Raw genomic sequence first — 24715 nt, 5'->3', positions numbered from 1 at the left:
AAATGGGAATGACTCCCTGGGTCATTCTCTCCTTTATGTTTTATCTAAAAATAGAGTCAGTTTTGCCCAGAATATGGGGCAAGTGTACTAGAGAACCAGCGTACCAGAGAACCAGAGAGTACAGCCACTCCATGTCAGATCTCGCAGAAATGATGAGCTGCATGCCATTCTAGGGGGTGCCCCTGCAACAACCCCACCCGTTGCTTCCCTCCTCCCCCAACCTTCCTGGGCTACCGTTGCAGTGTCCTCCCATTTGTGTGATGAAGTAATAAAGAATGCAGGAATAAGAAACACTGACTTTTTAGTGAGATAAAATGGGGGGAGGCAGCCTCCAGCTGCTATGATAGTCCAGGCAGGACATTAAACAGTGGCGGGGGAGAGGAGCCCAGCCTCCCGCTGCCATGATAGTCCAGGGAGTACAGAATCTTTTCTTTAGACATGAAGGGAGGGGGCTAATGGAGCTCAGCCCCCAGTTGCTATGAGGACGACGGTTACCAGCCGTTCTGTACCATCTGCCGTGAATGACCGGGAGTCATTCCTATTTTTACCGAGGCCAGCCAGGAGCACTCACAGGATGATGAGGACGGCTATCAGTCATTCTGTACTGTACCGTCTGCCGGATGGGAGGGGAGGGGAGGGGAGGGGAGAGGATGCTGCTGTTCAGTGCCTCAGCACCGCGTCTACCAGCAGCATGCAGTAGACATACGGTGACATTGAAAAAAGTCAAGAAACAATTTTTTCCCCTTTTCTTTCACGGGGGGGGAGGGGGGGGTAAATTGACGAGATATACCCTGAAACACCCTGGACAATGTGTTTGACCCTACAGGCACTGGGAGCTTAGCCAAGAATGCAAATGCTTTTCGGAGACTCCGGGGACTGTGGACAGCTGGAGTCCTTAGTACCCCCTCCCTCTCTCCATGAGCATCCATTTGATTCTTTGGCTTTCCGTTATGTTTGTCACACAGCACTGTGCTGTGGGCTCTGTATCATAGCCTGGAGATTTTTTCAAATGCTTTGGCATTTCGTCTTTATAACGGAGCTGTGATAGATTTGTCTCCCCATACAGCAATCAGATCCAGTATCTCCCGTACGGTCCATGCTGGAGCTCTTTTTGGATTTGGGACTGCATCGCCACGCGTGCTGATCAGAGCTCCATGCTGGGCAAACAGGAAATGAAATTCAAAAGTTCGTGGGGCTTTTCCTGTCTACCTGGCCAGTGCATCCAAGTTCAGACTGCTTTCCAGAGTGGTCACAGTGGTGCACAGTGGGATACCGCCCGGAGGCCAATACCGTCGATTTGTGGCCACACTAACTCTAATCCGACACGGCAATACCGATTTCAGCGCTACTCCTCTCGTCGGGGAGGAGTACAGAAATCAGTTTAAAGAGCCCTTTATATCGATATAAAGGGCCTCGTTGTGTGGACGGGTGCCGGGTTAAATCTGTTTAATGCTGATAAATACGATTTAAACGCATAGTGTGGACCAGGCCTAAGTAACTGCTCAAGCATGTGGCATAATTCAACCATGTGGTACCAGATGTCTTTGGAGCATCACTTCACACTACCCAGATCAGCTGCAGTTGGATTTTGGCTGGCAAAGGCTGAGCAGCTGAAGCTAAGCAAAAGCTGTTTCTAATTTTTGTAAAAATATAAAAATAAAGTTCCTATCTAGAATAAAAATTAAAGGCATCTTGCTGGATACTTTCAAATCTTAAAAATATAAACCTGAGCATGAGTCATCTGATTGTTCTCAGAATTTCCCATCTGAATATACTCAAAGCATCAGCACAGGGTGAAATGTCTGGCACCAGGGAAACTGTTCTGTCACCCTATAACAGGACCAGTACTTATAGAGAAAAACCTCCCTGAGAGCACTGGATAAGATTTTGCAGAAATTGAAATGGCTCTAAGGGACTGATCCAAAACCAACTGAAACTGAAGGGGGTCTTTCCATTGACTTCAATGTGCTTTGGATCAGGACCTTGGTAGAGACACACTGCTCTAATCCTATTGGCAAGAGAAAGGCCTATTCAAGGAACCTAGAAGCGAAAAGGGGTGTAACACATATTCACATAGAATGGGAGCCACTACAGTATTTCTACATGGAGTGCTTCCGCCGACATGCAAAAGCTGAAATTGAAGAAAAGCAACATCACTTGCCCCATAACCTCAGCTACGCAGAACAACGCAATCCACGGCCTCAGAAACAACTCTGACATCATAACAAAAAAGGTTGACAAAGGGGGTGCTGCAGTCATGAATAGGTTGGAATACGAACAAGAGGCTGCTAGACAACACTCTGCCCCACATTCTACAGGCTATTACCCTCTGACCCCACTGAGGATTACCAAAGAAACTACACTGTGTGCTCAAGAAACTCCCTAAAGCAGCAAAGGAACAAATCTACACTGACACACCCTTAGAGCCCCAACCAGGTGTATTCTATCTGCTACCCAAAATCCATAAACTGGGTAACCCTGGACGCCCCATCATCTCAGGCATTGGCACCCTGACTGCAGGATTACCTGGCTATGTAGACTCTATCCTCAGGCCCTACGCTACCAGCACTCCCAGCTATCTTCGAGACACCACTGACTTCCTGAGGAAACTACAATCCATTGGTGATCTTCCTGAAAACACCATCCTAGTCACTATAGATGTGGAAGCCCTCTACACCAACATTCCACACAAAGATGGACTACAAGCCATCAGGAATAGCATCCCTGATACCATCATAGCAAACCTAGTGGCTGAAATTTGTGACTTTGTCCTCATCCACAACTATTTCAGATTTTGGGACAATTTATACCTTCAAGCTAGTGGGACTGCTATAGGTACCTGCATGGCCCCATAGTATGCCAACATTTTTATGGTTGATTTAGAACAATGCTTCCTCAGCTCTCGTCCCCTCACACCCCTACTCTACTTGCATTACATTGATGACATCATCATCTGGACCCAAAGGAAGGCGGCCCTTGAGGAATTCCACCAAGATTTCAACAATTTCCACCCCACCATCAACTTCAGGCTGGACCAGTCCACACAAGAGGTCCACTTCCTAGGCGCTACAGGGCTAATAAGCGATGGTCAGATAAACACCATCCTATAACGGAAACCTACTGACGGCTTTAATTACCTACATGCCTCCAGCTTTCATCCAGATGACATCACACGATCCATTGTCTACAGCCAAGCTCTAAGATACAACCGCATTTGCTCTGATCCCTCAGATAGAGACAAACACCTACAGGATCCCTATCAAGCATTCTTAAAATTACAATACTCACTTGGTGAAGTGAAGAAATGCATTGACAGAGCAAGAAGGGTACCCAGAAGTCACCTACCACAAGACAGGCCCAACAAAGAAAGTAACAGAACGCCACTAGCCGTCACCTACAGCCCCCAACTAAAACCTCTCCTGCGCACCATCAAAATTCTACAATCTATCCTGAAGGACGATCCCTCACTCTCACAGACATTGGGAGACAGGCCAGTCCTCGCTTACAGACAGCCCCCCAACCTGAAGCAAATACTTACCAGCAACTACACACCACACAACAAACACACCAACCCAGGAACCAAACCCTGCAACAAATCCTGGTGCCAACTCTGTCCACATATCTATTCAAGGGACACCATCATAGGACCTAATCACATCAGCCACACCATTAGGGGCTCGTTCACCTGCACATCTATCAATGTGATATATGACATCATGTGCCAGCAATGCCCCTCTGCTATGTACATTGGCCAAACCAGACAGTCTCTACGCAAAAGAATAAATGGACATTAATCTGACATCAGGAATCATAACATTCAAAAGCCAGCAGGAGAACACTTCAATCTCTCTGGTCACTCAGTAACAGACCTAAAAGTGACAATTCTTCAACAAAAAAAATTCAAAAACACCACCAACGTGAAACTGCAGAACTGAAATTAATTTGCAAACTGGACACCATCAGATTAGGCCTGAATAAAGACTGGGAGTGGTTGGGTCATTACAAAACCTAAACCTATTTTCCCTAATACTAATTCCGCCCCCCTCCCCCCCGGTTACTTGCAACTTTTTGTCAACTGTTTGAAATGGACCACTCTACTACCACTTCAAAAGTTATCTTTCCTCCCTTGGTATTCTGCTGTTAATTCAATTGTCTCATTAGACTGACCTCACACTTGGTAAGGCAACTCTCATCGTTTCATGTATTTATACCTGCTCCTGTATGTTCCACTCCATGCATCTGATGAAGTGGGGTCTAGCCCATGAAAGCTTATGCCCAAATAAATTTGTTAGTCTCTAAGGTGCCACAAGGACTCCTCGTTGTTTTTACAATATGAAGGTTACTTAACTTATTTGAGAAAAGCATTTTTAAATTTTGATGCTCTTTAATAGTTACAAACTACCTCACAAATCTACCCAGAGTTCAATTTGCCATGAAATCTCCCTCAAAATAACATATTTTTCTCTGCTCTTTGTGCACTTGGTACAAGATTTTTTTTTTTAACTGAATAGCTACATTTAGTTTATAAATAAATTGCCTGATTTTCAGAGGTGATGAGTATCCAAATGGTTCTAAGTAAAGTCAATGGAAATTGCTGGATGCTCCACACACCAAAAAAAAATCAGGCCACTCACTAAGACATTTAAATAAGGAATTAATTCCTTATTTTATGGATTTATAGCTCCTAATTAAGAACTTTAGATACACATTTTGAAAGTCTTGATCTTGGATCTGTGTGTTCAGGTTTCTTGTTCTCTGAATTGTTCTGCTATTGGCCTCGATCAAGGCAACTATACCAAAGCATCTGCTAAATGAGCTGTAAAAAGTAGATCTCTAAACAGCTTGTTAAAATTGTCCCTCCACGTCCACTGAGGGAGAGGAGCAAAACTAATGCAGCGCCCAGCCACTCCCTGCACCACATTCTTCCTTAACGTCACCACCAAATCCCTGAGATTGTATACTGTCCTAACCTGCCTCCCAACTTTGTATCTTACCATTCACAATTCTAAAAAAAATCTCTGTGCCATCTTTGTAAAGCTTCTGTCCCTGACTACTGAATGTTGGGGTTCAGGAATGTTGCCTCTATTTTTTTGGTGAGTAAAACACACAAGTAACAAAATCAGTTATATATTAAAAGGAATTTTACTAACCTTGAATAGTTGCCAGCGTACTGTTGCTCATCAGAGCTGGGCTGAGAGCACCGCCTAGCGTCCCTGGATTGAGACTGAGTAAGGCACCTCTGTGATACCAAGAAAACAGGACAGGAGATAGATCAAGGGAGGCTGTGTTACTATTCAGAGACCATCATACAGAGAAAGAAGGTAGAATTCAGGGGTCTGATTTAAAAAAAAGCCTTGCCTGTAGTATTTTAATTTCTCTCATACCACAATGTGGTCTTGGATAAACCCTTCACAACTGCCTTACAACACTGTGCTTAACAACAAGCCTGAAGAACAGGCACCCCAAAAGAACAGATTGTAGTGTATTACTGCTGTGAATTACACTCAAAGTGACTTCTTGGGACACTGCAACTCTTTAGAGAGCTATTGGAAGGAAATGAGAATAAAGAGAAATTGAAAGAACTACAAGGCATTTACAGCAATATTTTTTTAGTCTCACAGCATCAACAGAATGATTTCCAATAAATATTCAGATGTTCTCCATCTTGCTCTGGGTCCAAAGGAACAGAACTGAACACAGGGGAATGAAGGGACTCTAAGTAAGACGCCAATTCAATTTAAAGTTAGCAGCATGGGTAGTGTAGTTTAATGGTTACAGCAATGAAACAGTAGTCAGAGCTCCTTGGCTCTACACCCAGCTCGGTCACTGACTTAATGTATGACTGATCAAGTCACTAAACCTTTCAGCTTCCTCATCTACAAAATGGGGATAACATCCCTATAGGGGTGTTGCAGGGCTTAATCCATTAGTATTTGTAAACCCTTTGAGAGGTGTAGATGAGAAAGATGCTGAAGTGCAAAACACAGTATTAAAAAATCATGATAAATAGAGCCCATGCAAATAATTCCAAGCATTGCTATTTTCTTCATTTATCATCTAAAATGCAAAGACAAGCCTTACCCAGCTGCAAACTGTGAGGGTGCCATCAGGCCTGGGTTTAGTCCAGCTGCAGCAGCCATGGCAGCGAGACTTGCATTTGCAGGCAACTGTGCAGCGCCTTGTAGTGCAGCTGCTGCCGCTGTTTGCAACCCTGATGCTGTCACCATCACCTGGCTGGTCCCAAGAGGGGAGGACAAGGGAGTAGAGGTTGTCTGTGTTGTGCTGGTCTCACTGGCACTGGATGCCTCGGAAGTGGAGGCTGAGGCAGAAGGGGAAGGACTCAGAGAGGGTGAAGTCACTGCTGAGGAAGCTGGAGGTGCTGTAGAGATCACGGTTGCTGTGTTGTTGGAGGTGGTTTCTGTTGTGCCTGGAAGGAGGATTCCAGTTAGAACAGTTCAAAGCACAGGCATGCCTGAACAGAAACTTCTATCAGCTGGACTGGTCAGCACAGGAAATAGGAAGTGAGACAGACATATCTCTGTGGGACTGAAGGGCACAGCGAATTCAAGAGAGGGGGACTAGTGAGTGTGGATCTCAGATCACAATTGTCTCTTCAGGAGGAGGCTGGGTGGCTCAGGTTGGTAATGGGAGTGCCTTTCGCTTCTAGGACACCACGGGGTGCCGGTCTCAGCAGAGAGGCCAGACTGAACAGCCATGAAAAATGAATTACTCCAACGTAGGACTGAGGCACATTGGCAGGGCAGTGTAAGGGAAGCTTGCACGGCAGTTTCCCACACAGTCATTTCAGTGGCAAAACAGAGGCCTTCACTTTCTAGGACTGTCAGTCCAGAGTTTTCCATCAGTACTGAATTGCTTTTTAATTAAAAATGTTTAAAAGGGTAACATGAGAGTGAGAAGAGAGGAAGGAAATCAGACTGAAGTCAAATGAGTATCTGGGCAGCAAGAAGGGAAATCCTCCATATTGTTTCTTTGCATCTGTATACCTAAGCTATCTTTGTGAGTTCCCAGAGAATCCTTTGCTCCCCACAAAGCACTCCTTTTGTACTCTATTTTTCACTTTCAGCTAGGCAGGTTATGGGCATCTGAGACTCCTACACAACATGTCTTACAAGAATACAGCAAATCCAAGAGCCAGTTCTCTACGGAGATTTTAGACTGCAACAAAGGAACATCAAAAATCTCAAAAGATTGTTCACCTTAAAATCTTTATCTGTTTGATATGTAGACGCCACCAGTAATCCACTGGACTTCCATGCTATTATCTGAATTGGTTATCCCTGACTGCAGGGGTTTTCTGAAAAAACCTGCTGTGCTGATGCAGCTTGGGTTGTATCTTACCTGTGACTGACAGACTAGTGACAGTAGCACTAGTTAGAGGGAGCACAGGGTTGACAGTCAGAGTAGTAGCTGCACTGCTTGTCACAAGGCTTGGCGTGGTTGCCACCTAGAGGTTAGAAGAGAACATAATTGTGCATAAGAAGGAAAAGAGTTACCTGACTTGGGTTCTTATCTCCCCATCCTCAACCGAAGATGAGGATAGGAAATGATATACATTTTTTAAATTTCATTCAATTGTTTTAGTGCTTCAATAGGCAGAGTCTAGGCCCACATTTGCTCCACTCACGGACCTGACAACGAACAGCAGCAAACCCACCACACACATACTGTCCCAATAGCTGAGTGGTGGTTCATCAGGAACTAACCATCAACATACAGCATCTCAGGATTTTCAAATATCCTCATTTAACAAGAGGCAAGTGTTCAAGGAGCTTTTCTATACATGCTTTTTCTGATACTTCTCAAGCTCGAATTCACTTACTCTGATTGAAGGCACTCCACGCACCAATGCATCCTAGCCTAATTTGTCATATAGGTGTTTTACCATTGCTAAGTATAGTGTCTTGTTTTACGTTTAACAACCAAATTATCTGAACTTCTGTGTATTTCCTTGGTTTGAAGGACATCTTTCAGAGCATTCAAATGAAATGAACTGCCTTTACTTCTGGACAACTTAATGGAAGAAAGCTATAAATAAACTGAAGGGAATTCAGAGAAAATCAATCATTGTAATTAATGGGCTGGAGGGATTGATTTATTAGGAAAGACTAAAAATTAAATATCCATAACAAGGACTAGAAGTGTATGTATGTGCATACAAGACATGCTAATTGTCTATAAGTATCTGAAGCATATGTACATCAATGAGGAAAAGTTATCAGTTATACCCTCTTGGACAACCCAAAATATGAATAAGGGATAGCACTAAACAAAAGAAAATGTATGTAAATTATCAGGAAATCTTTCTAATAGGGAAATCTGTAAGACTGATGAATATTCTCTTAAAGGAAGTGATTACTGTCGCTTGACATGTTTAAAAATAGGTTGGAGAAGGATGACCCTGTTAGCATTTTGCTCTAACATACTATGAACAAAAAACAAAACAAAACAAAACAGCTAGAGCTGCAGCACATCTCATCAGCATGGGCTACTGTGAGCACATCAAACCTGTCCACCATGCTCTACACCGGATTCCTATAGAACACAGAGTCAAATTCAAGGTCTTGATCCTTATCTTCAATGGCCTGGGCTCAACATATCTACAATAGTGCCTAAAACTCCCAGATGAAAAAACAGCCTTGACACTTCTCCTCAGGCATAACGTAACTTTACACCACAAGGTAAAACGTGTGGTTGCAGGCAACAGAATTTTCTCAAGAGCTTGTCTAAGACAGGAATGAACTCCCACAGGAACTAAAACCATCACAAACCTCACCACCTTCTGCTCCAAGTGCAATGTGCACATCTTCTACCTTGCCTTCTCTAGCATAAATACACAGCAACATGTACAAAAAACAGAAGAAAACACCTTCTAAAACAACTACACTACACTGCACACATAATTTCATCCCTGAGGAGAGGATGACAAAAAGAACAAACCACACATGACAGATGTTAGTCATGACATTTAATATACTGCTGGATGGTGCTCAGATACTACAGTGATGAGGGCAGTATAAAATCATATGTAGAATAGACTAGCTAGAGGCTACATGAAATCCACAGACTTCATATTTTCAGAAGCACAGCTACCATCTCCAGATAACAACAGACCTCCCTGAACAATGGTGGCATGGAGCTCAAGGAACCTGATGAATGCACTTTGTTCTTCTTCGAGTGATTGCTCATATCCATTCCAGTTAGGTGTGCGCGCCGCGCATGCACGCTCGTCGGAAGATTTTTACCCTAGCAACTCCGGTGGGTTGGCAGGTCGCCCCCTGGAGTGGCACCGCTATGGCGCTGGATATGTACCCCTGCCGACCAGACCGCTCCTCAGTTCCTTCTTACCGCCCGTGTCAGTCGTTGGAACAGTGGAGCGCGGCTTAGCTGTTCTCCACTTCCCTAGCTTCTCTTCGTTCACTTATTGTATATAGTTGACTTAGTCCATAGTGCAATTAGTTTTATAGTTGTTAGTTAGTTGTTGTACATAGTTTAGCGGGGTTTGGGCTCTAGCCCTTCCCCGCACCCGGTGCAGGGCCCATGCCCGGTTCACCAGGGTTTAAACTGTGCTCGGCCTGTAAGAAGCCGATGCCCACGAGCGATCCCCACGACTCTTGCCTAAAGTGCCTCGGGGACTCGCACATCTCTGACAAGTGCCACATTTGCAAGGCCTTTAAGCCGCGGACTAAAAAGGAGAGGGACTTTCGCTTAAAAACTCTCCTTATGGAGGCAGCCCTTAACCCTCCGTCTTCAGCACTGAGCACTGACAGCGCTCTTCCGGCACTGGACCGCGCCGGCTCCGCCAAGACACCTCGGCACCGGCCTTCTCCAGTGCAGGGACCTGACCGAAGGCCTTCAGCTTCCTCCATACCTTCGGTGCAGACTTGTTCTGATCGCCCGGCACCTACCCCTGCTGCGGCACTGACGATCGTGGTACCGTCGACTCCGGTCCTGAGAGGGCTGTCGAGTCCAGTCCAAGAGAGGTCTCCGGTGAGACCCGTAGTCGAGCTGACGGTCCCCTCCACGCCGGAGACATTCTCCTCGGCCAGAGACCTTATTGCGATGACTGAGTCTGCCCTACCTCAACACCCAGCACCACCGGTGCGGGTTCTGCATTCCAGAGGCAAGCCTGCCGCTATGAGGCCTCCTTCGCTGGAGTTGACGAGCTGGCACTGGTCTCAATCCAGGTCCCGGCACCGCTCAAGGTCTCATGGACGGTCCCGATCTCGACGCCGCTCGCAGTCCCGGCACCGCTCTCCCAGGCGGCACTGGTCGTACTGGCGGCACAGATCCACCTCTCGTCCCGGTCGGTACTCTCGATACTGCTCCGGCTCTAGGCACCGCTCCCGGCACAGAGACTCTCGCAGCAGGTCCCGCCGCAGATGCTCGAGATCCAGGTCGACCTCCCGGCACCGCGCTTGTTGCAGGTCCTGGTCTCGGCACCGATATGATTCCTGGTACTGATCCCCGGCACCGAGGAGATCTCCAACGACGGGAGCGAGGGACTCTTACTAGCCTCGTTCGGCTCCTCCGTGGCCGTCCCGACAGCCGTCCGTGTCTTCTCAGGCGGATAGTGCATACGCCCCAGACATCGACGTGCCTGCTGCCTTGTTCAGCGAGCCCCAGCCTCAAGATCATGGACCGCAGCAGTGGGGATTCTGGATGCCTTGGGCGTACCATCAGGCCCAAGGTCCTCCGAGCTCGATGGCCTCAGAGCACAGGGTACCGGAGGCCACGATTAACTGTCCTCCCCCTCCTCCTATGGAGGCCTCAGGGCTCTGAGCTCCCCAGGGAGACAGACACGATCCACCAGGCAGAGCCCTCATCAGACCCCCTCGTTCCAGGTCTCTCCTCTTCATCCTCCCCTGACGAGGCGGTAGCTGCAACCTCATCGGCCAGCCCTCCTCCAATTGACCTCAGGGGCCACCAGGACCTCCTCAGGCGTGTTGCACAGAATGTGAACTTGCAAGTTGAGGAAGTCCCGGAGGTCCAAGACCCAGTGGTGGACATATTGTCATCAGATGCCCCCACTAGAGTGGCCCTCCCATTTATTAAGACCATACAAGCCAATGCCACTATGATCTGGCAGTCTCTGGCCTCTGTTCCGCCCGCTGCGCGAGGGGTAGAGCGCAAATACATGGTGCCCTCAAAGGATTATGAATATCTATATGTACATCCTCCTCCTTGCTCCCTCGTCGTCCTGTTGGTTAACGAGAGGGAGCGCCATGGCCAGCAGGCCCCAGCCCCTAAATTGAAGGACGCGAGGCATAAGGACTTGCTCGGGCGAAAAGTGTACTCTGCGGGGGCCCTCCAGCTCCGTGAGTCCAACCAGCAAGCCCTCCTTAGCCGCTATAGCTACAACACCTGGGTGGCAGCGGACAAGTGTAAGGAGCTGCTTCCGCAGGACGCGCGACAGGAGTTCTCGGCGATACTCGATGAGGGGAAAAGGGTCGTGAGAATTTCCCTCCAGGCTTCCCTGGACGCTGCAGACTCGGCCGCCAGGACTCTGGCCTCTGGCGTGACTATGCGCCATATCTCGTGGCTGCAGGTCTCCGGCCTCCCCCCGGAGCTCCAGCACACTATTCAGGGCCTTCTATTTGAGGGCCAAGGGCTGTTTTCGGAAAAAATTGACCCTAGGCTGCAGAACCTAAAAGACAAGAGGGTCATTATGCGCTCGTTAGGGATGCACACGCCAGTAACTCAGCGCAGGCCCTTCCGACCCCAACAGCACCGCCCTTACCCTCAATCCTAGCAGAGGTAAGACTTCGCCAGACGGCGCAGAAACGGCTGCCAAAGACAATCGGGCAACCAAGGGGGCCAGAACCAAAGCTCCTCCAAGCCTTCTTCTGGGCCAAAGCCTTCCTTTTGAGTGTGCGCCGCAGTCGGATACACGTGTTTCCGTATCTAGACTGGCTTATCCACGGGACCTCCGAGACGCAAGTCCTCAGTCACGTCCGCATTGTCAAGAACCTTTTCCTATATCTAGGTCTAATGATCAACGTGGAAAAATCGACTTTAATCCCCACTCAGAGGATAGAGTTTATTGGTGCCACCCTGGACTCGACTCTTGCCAAAGCCTGCCTACCACTGCCACGGTTCCAGGCTATGACGGCCATCATCCAGAGGCTGCAAACGGCGCCGTTGACTTCGGTACGCACTTGCCTCGCTCTCTTGGGCCACGTAGCAGCCTGCACGTTTGTAACAAACTACGCAAGACTGTGCCTACGGCCACTCCAGTCCTGGCTCAGCTCGCAATACTGTCCAGCCAGGGATCCTATGGACATGGTTGTCACCATTCCCTCGACCGTCCTAGACTCCTTCCAGTGGTGGCTGGATCCCTACATGGTGTGTGCGGGGCTCCCATTCCATCCGCCCCAGCCCTCGGCGTCCCTGACAACGGACGCATCATCCCTCGGTTGGGGGGCTCACCTCGGGCACCTATGCACCCAAGGCCGTTGGTCATATCACGAGCTGGAACTCCACATCAACGTCCGGGAGCCGAGAGCGGTCCGCCTCACTTGTCAGACGTTCCGACAACACTTACAGGGCCGTTGTGTGTCAGTATTCACCGACAACACAACGGCCATACACTATATAAACAAGCAGGGCAGCACGAGGTCTTCACCCCTGTGTCAAGAAACCTTACGACTATGGGACTTCTGCATAGCCCATTCTATACACCTCATTGCGTCCTTTCTCCCGGGAGTTCGGAACACGCTGGCGGATTGCCTCAGCAGATCCTTCCTTTCCCACGAATGGTCCCTTCACCCGGACATTGCTCTTTCGCTCTTCCGGAAGTGGGAGTTTCCCTGGATAGACCTCTTTGCATCTCGCGGGAACAGGAAATGCCAGACGTTCTGCTCCTTTCAAGGCCTCTCACCAGGTTCAGTGGCAGACGCCTTCCTTGTGCCGTGGACGACGTACCTGCTCTACGCCTTTCCACCATTTCCGCTCGTCCACAAGGTCCTACTGAAAGTACGCAGGGACAAAGCCTGCTTGATCATGATAGCTCCAGCATGGCCTCGACAGCACTGGTACACCATGTTGCTAGACCTATCCATAGCCAACCCTGTTCCCCTGCCTCTTCACCTGGACCTGATCACCCAGGACCACAGCAAGCTCCGTCACCTGGACCTTCAGTCGCTCCACCTCATGGCATGGCTCCTGCGTGGCTGACCCAGTCTGAGCTGCGTTGCTCCACCCCAATGCAACAGGTGCTCCTGGGTAGCAGGAAGCCTTCCACTAGAGCGACGTATTTGGCCAAGTGGAAGCGTTTCATGTGCTGGTGCGTGGAGCGCAACTTCCGTCCCGCCGAGGTCTCCATATCCAACATTTTGGATTACCTCTGGTCCCTCAAACAACAGGGCCTGGCGGTATCATCTCTGAGGGTCCATTTGGCGGCCATCTCTACATTCCACCCAGGGGAGGATGGCCGCTCGGTGTTTTCTCATCTGATGGTGTCTAGGTTCCTTAAGGGCTTAGAGCGCCTCTACCCTCAAGTACGGCGCCCTGCCCCTACATGGGATCTTAACCTGGTTCTTGCCAGACTCATGTCCCCTCCTTTTGAACTGTTAGCAACTTGCTCCCTTCTCTACCTCTCCTGGAAAACCACTTTCCTGGTGGCCATCACGTCCGCGAGATGGGTCTCGGAACTCTGGGCCCTCACGGTGGATCCCCTGTATACTGTGTTCCACAGGGACAAGGTGCAGTTGTGATCGCATCCGGCCTTTCTCTCCAGAGTGGTATCGACCTTCCACATTAACCAGGAGATCTTCCTCCCTGTCTTCTTCCCAAAACCGCATTTGTCTCGCAGGGAGCAGCAGCTACACTCCTCAGACATCCGTAGAGCGCTCGCTTTTTATATCGAGCGAACTAGACCATTCCGCAGAACACCCCAACTCTTTGTTGCGGTGGCTGAGCGTATCAAGGGGCTACCTGTCTCCTCACAGCGGATTTCCTCCTGGGTAATGTTGTGCATCCGCACCTGTTACGACTTGGCTCACGTCCCCTCGAGCCACGTGACTGCGCACTCCACCAGGGCTCAGGCCTCATCGGCTGCTTTCCTCGCTCACGTGCCCATTCATGAAATCTGTCGTGCAGCGACCTGGTCCTCGGTCCACACCTTTGCCTCCCACTATGCCCTGGTTCAGTCTAGGGATGACGCAGCCTTCGGCTCCGCCGTGTTGCACCCTGCGACATCTCACTCCGACCCCACCGCCTAGGTAAGGCTTGGGAATCACCTAACTGGAATGGATATGAGCAATCACTCGAAGAAGAAAAGACGGTTACTCACCTTTGTAACTGTTGTTCTTTGAGATGTGGTCCTCATATCCATTCCAAACCCGCCCTCCTTCCCCACTGTCAGAGTAGCCGGCAAGAAGGAACTGAGGAGCGGTTGGGTCGGCAGGGGCCACTCCAGGGGGCGACCTGCCGACCCACCAGAGTTGCTATGGTAAAAATCTTCCGACGAGCGCGCACACCTAACTGGAATGGATATGAGCAACACATCTCGAAGAACAGTTACAAATGTGAGTAACCATCTTTTTACTTATGTTTTCAGTAAGTTTGTGTTTGCTTCAAACATAAGGTTTAGAAAATGAGTTACAAAAATTAGCTAAACTCTTTTTTCACTTTGATATACATTAACCCTGCCCAAAAGGGACACAAATAGTAGAATCAGGTTTGGGTGACTTAGTCTGCCAACTACTGCCTAGAAATTGATAGGATCTATTGCTGATTCAATGCATTAATGTGACTGGAACAAGATGGAAAGGGTGGAACTGGATAGCATTTTTTTCCTTTTACAGAAATGGGTTTGGATAAGTACACCGATATGGAAAAGAATTCAAACACGAATTATGATTTCTTAGCATATCTCCAAAGCAATAATATAAACTGCATCTTTGTGAGTTGTATTCAGTCAGCTGTGAATTACTGCCAGAGCAAGTTAGGAGTTCAGTTTGGGCATTTAAATAATGCATTCACACTGGCTGATTTGTAACATTCACTTTTCGTTTATAGTACACAGTGGGAATCAGTAAATATAATATTGAAAATGCCAATTAAGTACATTTGTGAGCACAACTCTGCTGCACAGAGCAGGTGAAAAATGTGTGTAATTCCCATTATTGCCAGGAGGAGAGGAGTGACTGATCTTTTCCAATGTGCTGAGCTATCTTCATTTCTTGATTCTTACCAGTGAGGTTGGGCAAGGGAAAATTGCTTTGATGGGAGAGCTGCTGGTTCCACCACTACTGGGTGGGTTGATCCTTTTCTCCTTCTGGCGCCGGTTACAGAACCAAACGCGGATCACCTCCTTCTCCATGTTCAGCTGATCAGCTATCAGGGTGATCTCCTCCGAGGTAGGCTTTTGGTTCTGAAAAATGAGAAATATTTGAAAATCATGGAAATTACTTTGATGAGCGCTGCATTATAGGTCCAGCATAGCAGGATTCTAAACTAAAGAACTGGAGGAAGGAACAACATATAGCTGGAATAGGCCTTCCTGTTTTACCAAAGCAGATGTCAGGAAAGGATTAAGCAAAAGTGGGACCTGATGGACCATCCTTCCAATCCCCTAACCTCAGATGGAGCCTTCCTTCTCTTCAGCATCCCCAACACTCAGAACTTCCTTCTTCTCATCCAGCTCCTCCCCAACTAAACAGACCGTTTTTTTTTCCTAGCTGCCAACTCCCAAGTTTGTCATTTTACAGTTCTCACCCAGCTCCCCAAATGTTCCTTCCTTTAAGTTGCATCCAAAACCTCTTCTGCTTTGACAGGGGTAAGCCCTCTCCCTGAAATGCCTCCTTACTACACTTTCCCAACGTGACTGCTACTGAACATGAGTGTTTCCTCTAGTACTTCCTGAGCTAGATTCTCTTTTGTGTTCAAGCAGACAGCGTGCCATTTACTGCTCCCTGACACGGGGGCTGGTCTGTGCTGGCCCCATCGTTAGTGCGAGATACCTTGGGCCTGCACTAACCTACACTACTTGCCTAGTGACCCTAAGCTCTGCTATGCATCCGACCTGTGCCTTAAACATGTCCCTTCAGAGAGAATAACCATAATTTTGGCAAGGCAGAAAGCCAGGGATGAAGCCTGAGACCTTGCAGTAAGGGGAAAGTCTTTCATCACCTCATGGGGAAGGGAGAGGCATCAGTTATGATCAGATGATCTGCAAGTTGTCTGCATTGAGAGCACAACAAAATTATGTTCGGGAGGCACCTGCAGAGGTGAGACTTGGACTCTAATTTATCTTGCACTTGTGACCACAGTACTTAAATTACCAAAGTTACATACAGTCAACTAAGAGTCTAAACATAAATGATGTTTGGTTCTCTTTCCACCTTTCCCAAGTGCACAGACACTTATTTCCTTTTCTTTTCTCCTTCCTGGTGTGCACAATATCATGGCTTAATCCACTGCCTGATATCCTTGAGTAAGAAACTAAGGGGAAACAGAGCCGTCAAGAACCAATGGGACAGCACTTACATTTTTTATTTTATTAAAATTAGGTGAATATAGACCATTTTGCTTGGTACAATATTTACTATTTCTCCTTCCTTGGTACATACACTTTACTAAGTGGATTGAAAGATTGCCTAAGTATGGCTCTCCCTCTCTGAGCCTCTCATGAAATGATACTCTCATGGTGGCTGGGCCTTTAAGGGAAGTCAGAGACAAGACTACTCATGACAGCTCCTGTAAGAGAGAATGAGCCAATTTAGTTACTGTAATTAAATCCCTTGGTGGTTGGTTGACAGCTAATTAATGAGAACGATAAAGGTTTGGCTCATAGAGACAGAAAGTTCATGAGAGCTATTTTCCTCAGAGAGTTCAACAGAGCCAGGGGCCTGGAAGGCATGAGGGACAGGGAACTCCCGAACAGTGGCAAGAAGGCCAACTACATGTTGCCCTAGAAAAGAGGTGCAGTTGACATAGTAACAGACCTCTGGCTCTGGAGAAGGATTATTCCCAGATAGTGTCAAGAAGGGTAACTCCAGGGAAAGGAGTTCAGCTGACAGAACTCTGCTGTAGGGGAATGGTGGACCCAGAAGTGGAGCGAAGTTTTGCTTGTATTTTCACTGAGCCTTTGGTTAATAAACAGACTTCTCAGTAGAGGTATTGTTCCCTGCGTAAAGCTTCATTGAACTTGTTGATGACATTCGGGGAAACGGAGGGAGCAACTACAGCACCACACTTGGCCAGTGGAAGCGCTATAGGGCAAGTACACCCTGTGACAGATTTGTAACTGTTTTGCAATACACTTTCACAACTCACTACAGATCTCCCCACCCTTTAACAGGAACAATATGTCCACAACATACAGATTGATACCCCTGCAAATGTACGAACACACAGACTAACACAGCTAAAAATATCAGCAGATGCACACAACAATAAACTTATATTGTGCTTTTCAGTTGAGGATTTTACAAACCTTGTTTTATATCTGAGGAAACAGAGGCAGAGTGATTATATGATTTGCCTAAGGTATCACAGCAAACCTGCCACAGAACATGAGGGATGAGAACTGAAGGGTTCTGACTCTCAGTCCTGTTCCAACAACTAGATGACAGACACAGATTGAAGATATGCTAATTTAAATACTTAGTGTCTATTATATTTAATATGCATCTTAAATATATTATTTCTTATATTGTATCCACAAGAATCATTGCGTATCTTAAAATGTTTCCTAGCTGAAGAATTCTTTTCACCTTAATGGTCATGTTTTTGAGCAAAGCCACTATTCTTCTTTATTACAAATTGGCTGAGTGGAGCAACTGATTCACTGACCTCCAGAAAACTCTTCTCTAAGGCCACACGTATGTTGGTCTCTATGCTGGTGCGTTTCTTCCTCCTACGGTTCAAGCCCTCAATCCCCAGCCCCGGGGAATTCAGGGCACTTGGGCTGGAGAGAGCTGAATCAGATGAGAGATTTTCTGAAAGAGAACAGAAGAGAGCATGTATCAGTAAGAGACTTTGTGTCAGTGCACTGCAATCCAATTAAAGGATCCCACACATTCTACCTGTGTAAGAGATGGCAGAATGCACCCCATATTCGCTCCAGACCTCGGTGGGCTCCTTCACAGCAGAGGTATTAACCTGGTATTACCATTTATATCTGCAATTTACAAGCTATGAATAGGGCCCTGTGTCCTTTGTGACAAACAAAAAATGACTGCTCACCTTGTGCAGTAACTGTGGTTCTTCAAGATGTGTCCCCCTATCGGTGCTCCACTCTAGGTGTGACAGAGCCTCCCACATCTTTGATTAGAGAGTTCTCATTGCAGCATCTGTTCGTCCCATGCGTGTGTGACAGTCAGTCCTGGGCCCCATCCCATTGTTATATAGCACTGCATGGGTGAACTGCCCTCAGTTCCTTCCCTACCATGAAGCCCCATAGCAGAGAGCTCTGAAGCAGATGGGAAGGAGGGCAAGTGGTGGAGCACCTATAGGGGGACATACCTCAAAGAACCACAGTTACTGGACAGGGTGAGTAACCCATTTCTTTTTCTTCTTCGAGTAGTGTCCCTAAGGGTGCTCACTATAGATGATTACCAAGCAGTACCATCTAAGGTGGAAAGGGTTTTGGAGTCAAATCCAGTACAGCAGAGATTACAGTCAAGCCAAATATATCTGTGGCAGAGTTGTGGGTGATTGCATAGTGTTCAGAGAACGCATGCGCAGAACCCCAAGTGGCAGCTTTACATATTTCAATGATCTGTACGTTTCTGAGGAAGGCCATGGAAGTGGCAATGGACCTTGTCAAATGGGTGCGTATGAGTGAGAGTGGCTCAATGTTATGAGATAAGTAATAAGAGTCTGAAATCTTGGATGCAGAGTCCTTTGATGTGTGTGCAAAAGACGAATATCTTCTCGGTCTTTCTGAAGACTTTTGTTCTGTCTAGATAGGCGGTCAGAGCTCTTCTGACATACAGGGTATGTAGTATTGCATCCTGGGGATTCATATTCTGATGGGGTAGAAGTCAGGAAGTGAATGGTCGGTCTGATGCGAAATGCAGAAGAGATCTTAGGTAAGCATTTAGAGTGAGGTCAAAGCATGATCTTTATTCTTAAAAAACATCGTGAATGGGCTGTATGCCATCAGGGTCCCTAGTTCACCAACCCATTGCGCTGATGTGATGGGTATCAGGAATGCTGTCTTCATAGACAAATGGAGTAGCAAGCAAGAAGCCAAGAGGTTTGAAGGGCTGTCTTGTGAGGTATTTAAGCACCAAGTTGAGGCCCCATATTTGAGATGGACATTGGACTGGTGGGTAGAGGTTTCCCAGCCCTTTGAGAAACCTTGTTATGGTCAAGTGGGTAAAGATGGACTAGCCCCCTATAGAGGGGTGAAAGGTCATGATGGTTGCCAGGTGGACTCTTATTGAGCTCATTGATAAACCGAAAATGTTTAGGGCTTAGATGTAGTCTAGTATATCTGGAAATGATGCAGTCTATTGGTGAAAGCTGTCTACAGCCACACCCAACAGGCAAAAGGAGATCATTTCTCACAATACATGTAGCCAGCAGATTGTTTCCCGCTGTGTAGCAGCATTCTTTTTACATTGTCTGAATAGGCTGTCTCTACCTCGTGAGCCATCAAATTAACCATGCTTTGAGATGATGGGTCGAGACTGGAGTAAAGAATCCTCCTGTGCTAGTGGGAGAGGAGGTGGGGAGTGTTGCGAAGAATGATTGGAGGGCAAGGAAGGTAGCTGTAGGAAGTAAGAAAACAACATTTGCCTGGGCCATGTGGGGGGCTATTAGGATGACTCTGGCCCTGTCTCTCTCTTGGCTATTAGGGGAGTTGGAGGGAATGCACATGGCAGGTTTGACGACCACTGAAGTTGAAAAACATCCCCTAAGGATTGGTGGCCTAGTCCGTCTTTGAGCAGAAGTGGGTGCATTTTTTATTTGCCTCTGTGGTAAAAAGATCTATCGGGAGGGGGGTGGAATATGTGGGATCTATTTCCCCATTCCTGGTTGTGGAGGAATTGTCGGCTGAGTGCATCTACAGTCACATTCTGGATACCTGGGAGATACGCTGCTGTGACAGTAATCTGGGTTTGTATGCACCAATTCCAAAGTTTGAATGCCTCATTATAAAGGGAGGGAGATCTGGCTCCTCTGGGCAGCTGATGTAAAACATGCATGATATATTGTCCATCATGATTTTTATGTGTTTTCCTTTTATTAGTGGTTGGAATCAGAGATAAGCATATCTGACTGCCTTGAGTTCCAGGAGACTGATAGGTAGCGTCGTCTCCTGCGACATCCACTTGTCTAGGATCATGTAGGCGTCTGGACGCACTCCCCACCCTAGCAGAGTGTAGAAGGAGGATATGTGAAAGGAACTCCTGTGCAAACATTGTGATGGTTCTTCCACCAATCAAGGTATTGTTTCACGAAGGCAAGTACACAAAGGAGCATATGTAGACTGTGTTTGATGGGCGAATAAATGGTTCTGAGCTATCCACGGAGGCAGCATATTCTAAGTCAGGCATGCTCTGTCATGAAGATCATGGCCGCCATGTGGCCCAGTAATTGAATGCAGTTCCTGACCATGATGTGTGGACTGAGTTGAATCATGTTCACTGTGTTGGAGGGGGCCACGAACCTGTGCTGAGGAAGGTAGGCTCTTGCTGTCACTGAATGGAGATGTGCCCCTGTGAACTCTAGGTTCTGTACTGGGGTCAATGTGGATTTATGTATATTCACTTGTAGACCCAATTGGAGGAAGATGTCTATGGCCTTGGAAGTTACCCAAGACGTCCTCTCTACGGAGCAGCCTTTAGGAACCAATTATCTGGGCAGGGAATACTAAAATATCTTTCTTGTGGAGTTGGTCTGCTACCACCAACGTGACCTTCGAAAAGACTCCGGGGCAGATGACAGATCTAAGAGGAACACTCAATATTGGAAGTGATTCTGGCCAACAATAAAACCAAGGAACCATTTGTGGGATGGGCAGGTAGATATACATATCCTGAGTGTCGAGGACTGAAAACCAATCCCCTTCCTCTAGTGAGGGAATTATTCTCTACCATGGACATCACCATTTTGAATTTCTACGTCTTTACATAGGTGTGGATTAGTCTCAGGTCTAGGATAAGTCTCCAATCTCCACTCTTTTTTGGTACCAGGAAGTACCCTGAATATAACCCCCTGTGCTGCTTGGGGACTGGTTTTATAGCTCCCCAACATAAGAGAGCACCTATTTCTTGGCACAGTACACTCTCTTGAGCAGGGTCCCTGCAGAGGGATGAGGAATGAGGGTGGATGGCAGAACTGAAGAGGCTTGAGTAATCTGTGGAGACAATCTCCAAGACCCACTTGTCTGTAGCGATCAACTCCCAAGACCGCATGAAGTGGTGAAGGCGGTCACTGAAGGGGGGGGGAATGCAGATGCAGTGGGAGAGGATGGTAATTCAGACCCTTGACCAACACATCAAAATTGCTGCTTGAAGATGGACAAGTCCAAGGCAGAAGGCTGAGTAGAGGATGGTTTCCTTCTCTGGAACCTTTGCCTTCTTTGGTTCATATGCCTTCTGAGGGAGGAGGAAGGGGGTGGGGGGGAATCTCTGCACTGTCTGGGCTTGATGAGTTTGTTCTTGCATGAAGGGGCATAAATGTCAAGAGAATGCAAAGTTGCTCTGGAATCGTTCAATGTTCACATAGACTCATCCATCGATCTGCAAACAATTTAGAACCGTTGAAATGAAGGCCCTCGACTGTGATCTGAACCTCCTTAGGGAAATGAGAGAGCTGGAGCCAGGAGACTCTTCTCATTACCAATGCTTTGGCCATCAAACAAGCGGTGGTGTCAACAGCATTGAGGGAGGCTTGCAACATTGTTCTGGCCAATAGCTGGTCTTCCGCCATAAACGCATGAAACTGCTCCCTGTGTTTTGCAGATAGGAGGTCAACAAAGGATAGGAGTTTGATATGGTTATATTTTGCCAACAAGGCCTGATAATTTGCAATTCTGAATTGAAGTGAGGCTGAGGAGTAAGACTTTCTCCCGAATAGGTCCAGATGCTTGTGGTCTTTATTGTGAGGTTGATTTAGTGTGGTGCTGCCTAAAGCTTTCATTCACCACATCTACTACCAGGGAGTTAGGTCAGGGGTGGAAAAATGAAAATTCCAAGTGTTCTGCTGGGACATAACACTTTTTGTCTGTTCTTTTACATGTAGGTGGAATGGACACTGTACTGGTGTGTGCCAAACAATACTCATGGATGTAAAAGTCTTATTAACAGGTAATACTAGACAGGCCACTGATGGTGAATGGAAGATATTGAGCAGCTTATGATGAGGCTCCGTAACCTTCTCAAGTGGAATCTGTAAGGCATCTGCAAGTCTCTTGATCAGATCCTGGAAGTGTTTAAAATCATTCACCAGGGATGAGAGGGAAGACATAGCTGCTTCATCTGAGGATGAAGAGGATATATTGGCTGCACGCGAAACCTCTTCATCAGCTCTAGGCTCTGGCTCCTCAAAAGATTCCTCCTAAGGGTCAGGTCTTCTGAGGGGAGCAGGTGATGCCAACTGTTCTTGCCCCTGGTGGGTAGTACTGGATGTCCTGGAGAACTGTTGACTATAAAGAGCCCGAAGTCCCAATATGGCCAAGGAGGAGAAGCATAAGGCATTGATAGTGCTCATACTAGTAAGGCACTGGTGGCAATCATGGGCCGTGAACAGTCCCAGCTTCAGTCAAAGCCTCTGGAAAGGGACCTCTGAAGGAGTGAGGAAGAGAGTCCTGGACCAACATTTGTCAGATTGAGGTCAGGTCCTCAACAGAAGCCTTCTCCTCTGATTCACTCAGGAATGATGGAGTACCTTGAGAAATCTGAGGTGAAATAAGTGGTGCCAGGAACACCTCAGGTGATCTGGGTATCCTCAATATTGAGAGCACATTGGAGCTGAGCAGTCTCTGATACAAGCAGGTCCCGAGGAACATGGAACTCCTGCGGTACTGTGAAGGGCATCAGTACTGAGGCTGACAAGTGCAATACAGTAGTTGTGGCTAGGGGTGTTGTTGGTGCTGTAGACTTTGATGTTGCCAAGTGCTTTGTGCGCAGTTGGAGCCTGAATGGGCTTCTTTGGTACTGAGGGAGCAGAGGAAGAGCTGTTCTTCCTGCTTTTGTCTGATGCTGGTATCGAGGGTGTCTCAGAAGCTGAAGTCCTGCTGCCATGCAGGCTAGCTGTGCTCTGGGTACCAGTGGGACCAGGAGCCTCATCAGTACCTAACTGGAAAGCCGGTGGTGCCAGACTAGCAACAGTCTTGGCTTTTTAGAGGTAGAATGTCTACCTGGTGAACCTGGGGCAAATTCCTTCGAGAGCTTGTGAGAGGAGTCCTGTATCTTCCTCTTGGGCACCCTGGAAGTGTGGTGTTCAAAGACAGCTGACTTACCTGGGGACTGGTGTACAGTGAGGGTCCCTTGACCTGTATCAGAGGCTGGACGTAGAGAGCTCCCCATCATAAGGAGGCAAAGTTTAATTTCTCAGTTTTTCCTGGCTCTTGATTTCAATGCCAGGCAAAAAGTTATACTTTTGAATGACATGCGACTTCGCAAGGCCCCAGATATATCATGAATGTCTGACACTAACTAGGATCATCTCCTGGCATGATAAATAGTGTTTAAAGCCTGGACAACCAGGCATCGCCATGCAGACAGAAAATGTCTAACCATCTAAAACTTATCAAAATAGAATATAGAAATGAGATTTTTTTTTTAAGAAAGGAAAGAAATTAGAATAAAGGAAATTATTGACTACAATGAAGCAACGTTAATATTAACACAACCACTAACTGATAGTAAGGTTGAGGAGATCTGAAAGGACAACTACTAGAGGCCAGTCTCAGGCCAGGGTGATTGAAAAGGAACTGAGGGTGGTTTGCCTGCGCAGTGCCAGATAAAAGACTGTTACTCACCTTTGTAACTGTTGTTCTTCGAGATGTGTTGCTCATATCCATTCCAAGTAGGTGTGTGCGCGCCGCGTGCACGTCCGTTGGAAGATTTTTATCCTAGCAACACTCGGTGGGTCGGCTGGGCGCCCCCTGGCGTGGCGCCGCTATGGCACTGAATATATACCCCTGCTGACCCGCCCGCTCCTCAGTTCCTTCTTGCCGGCTACTCCAACAGTGGGGAAGGAGGGCGGGTTTTGGAATGGATATGAGCAACACATTTCGAAGAACAACAGTTACAAAGGTGAGTAACCGTCTTTTCTTCTTCTTCGAGTGCTTGCTCACATCCATTCCAAGTAGGTGAATCCCAAGTCTTACCTAGGCGGTGGGGTGAGAGTGAGATACTGCAGCGTGTAGAACCGCAGAGCCGAAGGCTGCGTCTTCTCTGGATTGTTGCACCAGGGCATAATGGGAAGTGAAGGTATGTACTGAAGACCACATAGCTGCTCGATATCTCCTGGATGGGTACTCGAGCTAGGAAGGCGGCCGAAGAGGCCTGCGCCCTGGTGGAATGGGTGGTAATATGCCCCGGAGAGACATGAGCTAGATCATAACAAGTACGGATGCATGCCATTACCTATGACGAAATTCTCTGAGAAGAGATGGGTAGGCCTTTCATCCGATCTGCCACTGCCACAAAAAGTTGGGGCGTTTTGCGGAAGGGTCGCATCCGGTCAACGTAGAAGGCGAGTGCCCTACGGACGTCGAGGGAATGCAACT

At 47.4% G+C, this 24715-nt stretch overlaps 1 protein-coding gene across 5 annotated transcripts in view; it reads right to left on the bottom strand.

Moving 5' to 3' along the window:
• The window catches only part of POU2F1 (POU class 2 homeobox 1), a 210999-nt gene that overhangs the window by 9446 nt on the left and 176838 nt on the right, over positions 1-24715 (bottom strand). For all 5 annotated transcript variants that reach the window (XM_030581056.1, XM_030581066.1, XM_030581045.1 and 2 more), the window contains 5 exons: positions 17818-17963; positions 15215-15394; positions 7360-7465; positions 6082-6427; positions 5151-5239 (listed from right to left, as the gene is read on the bottom strand). In XM_030581056.1, the coding sequence (XP_030436916.1) occupies positions 5151-5239; positions 6082-6427; positions 7360-7465; positions 15215-15394; positions 17818-17963 (867 nt within the window). The remainder of the gene's footprint in view (positions 1-5150; positions 5240-6081; positions 6428-7359; positions 7466-15214; positions 15395-17817; positions 17964-24715) is intronic.

The sequence above is a fragment of the Gopherus evgoodei genome, chromosome 1, assembly GCF_007399415.2.
Source record: "Gopherus evgoodei ecotype Sinaloan lineage chromosome 1, rGopEvg1_v1.p, whole genome shotgun sequence".
Lineage (NCBI taxonomy): Eukaryota > Metazoa > Chordata > Testudines > Testudinidae > Gopherus > Gopherus evgoodei.
Note: the sequence above shows the minus strand (reverse complement) of the source record. Positions and strands in the feature narration are given on the sequence as shown.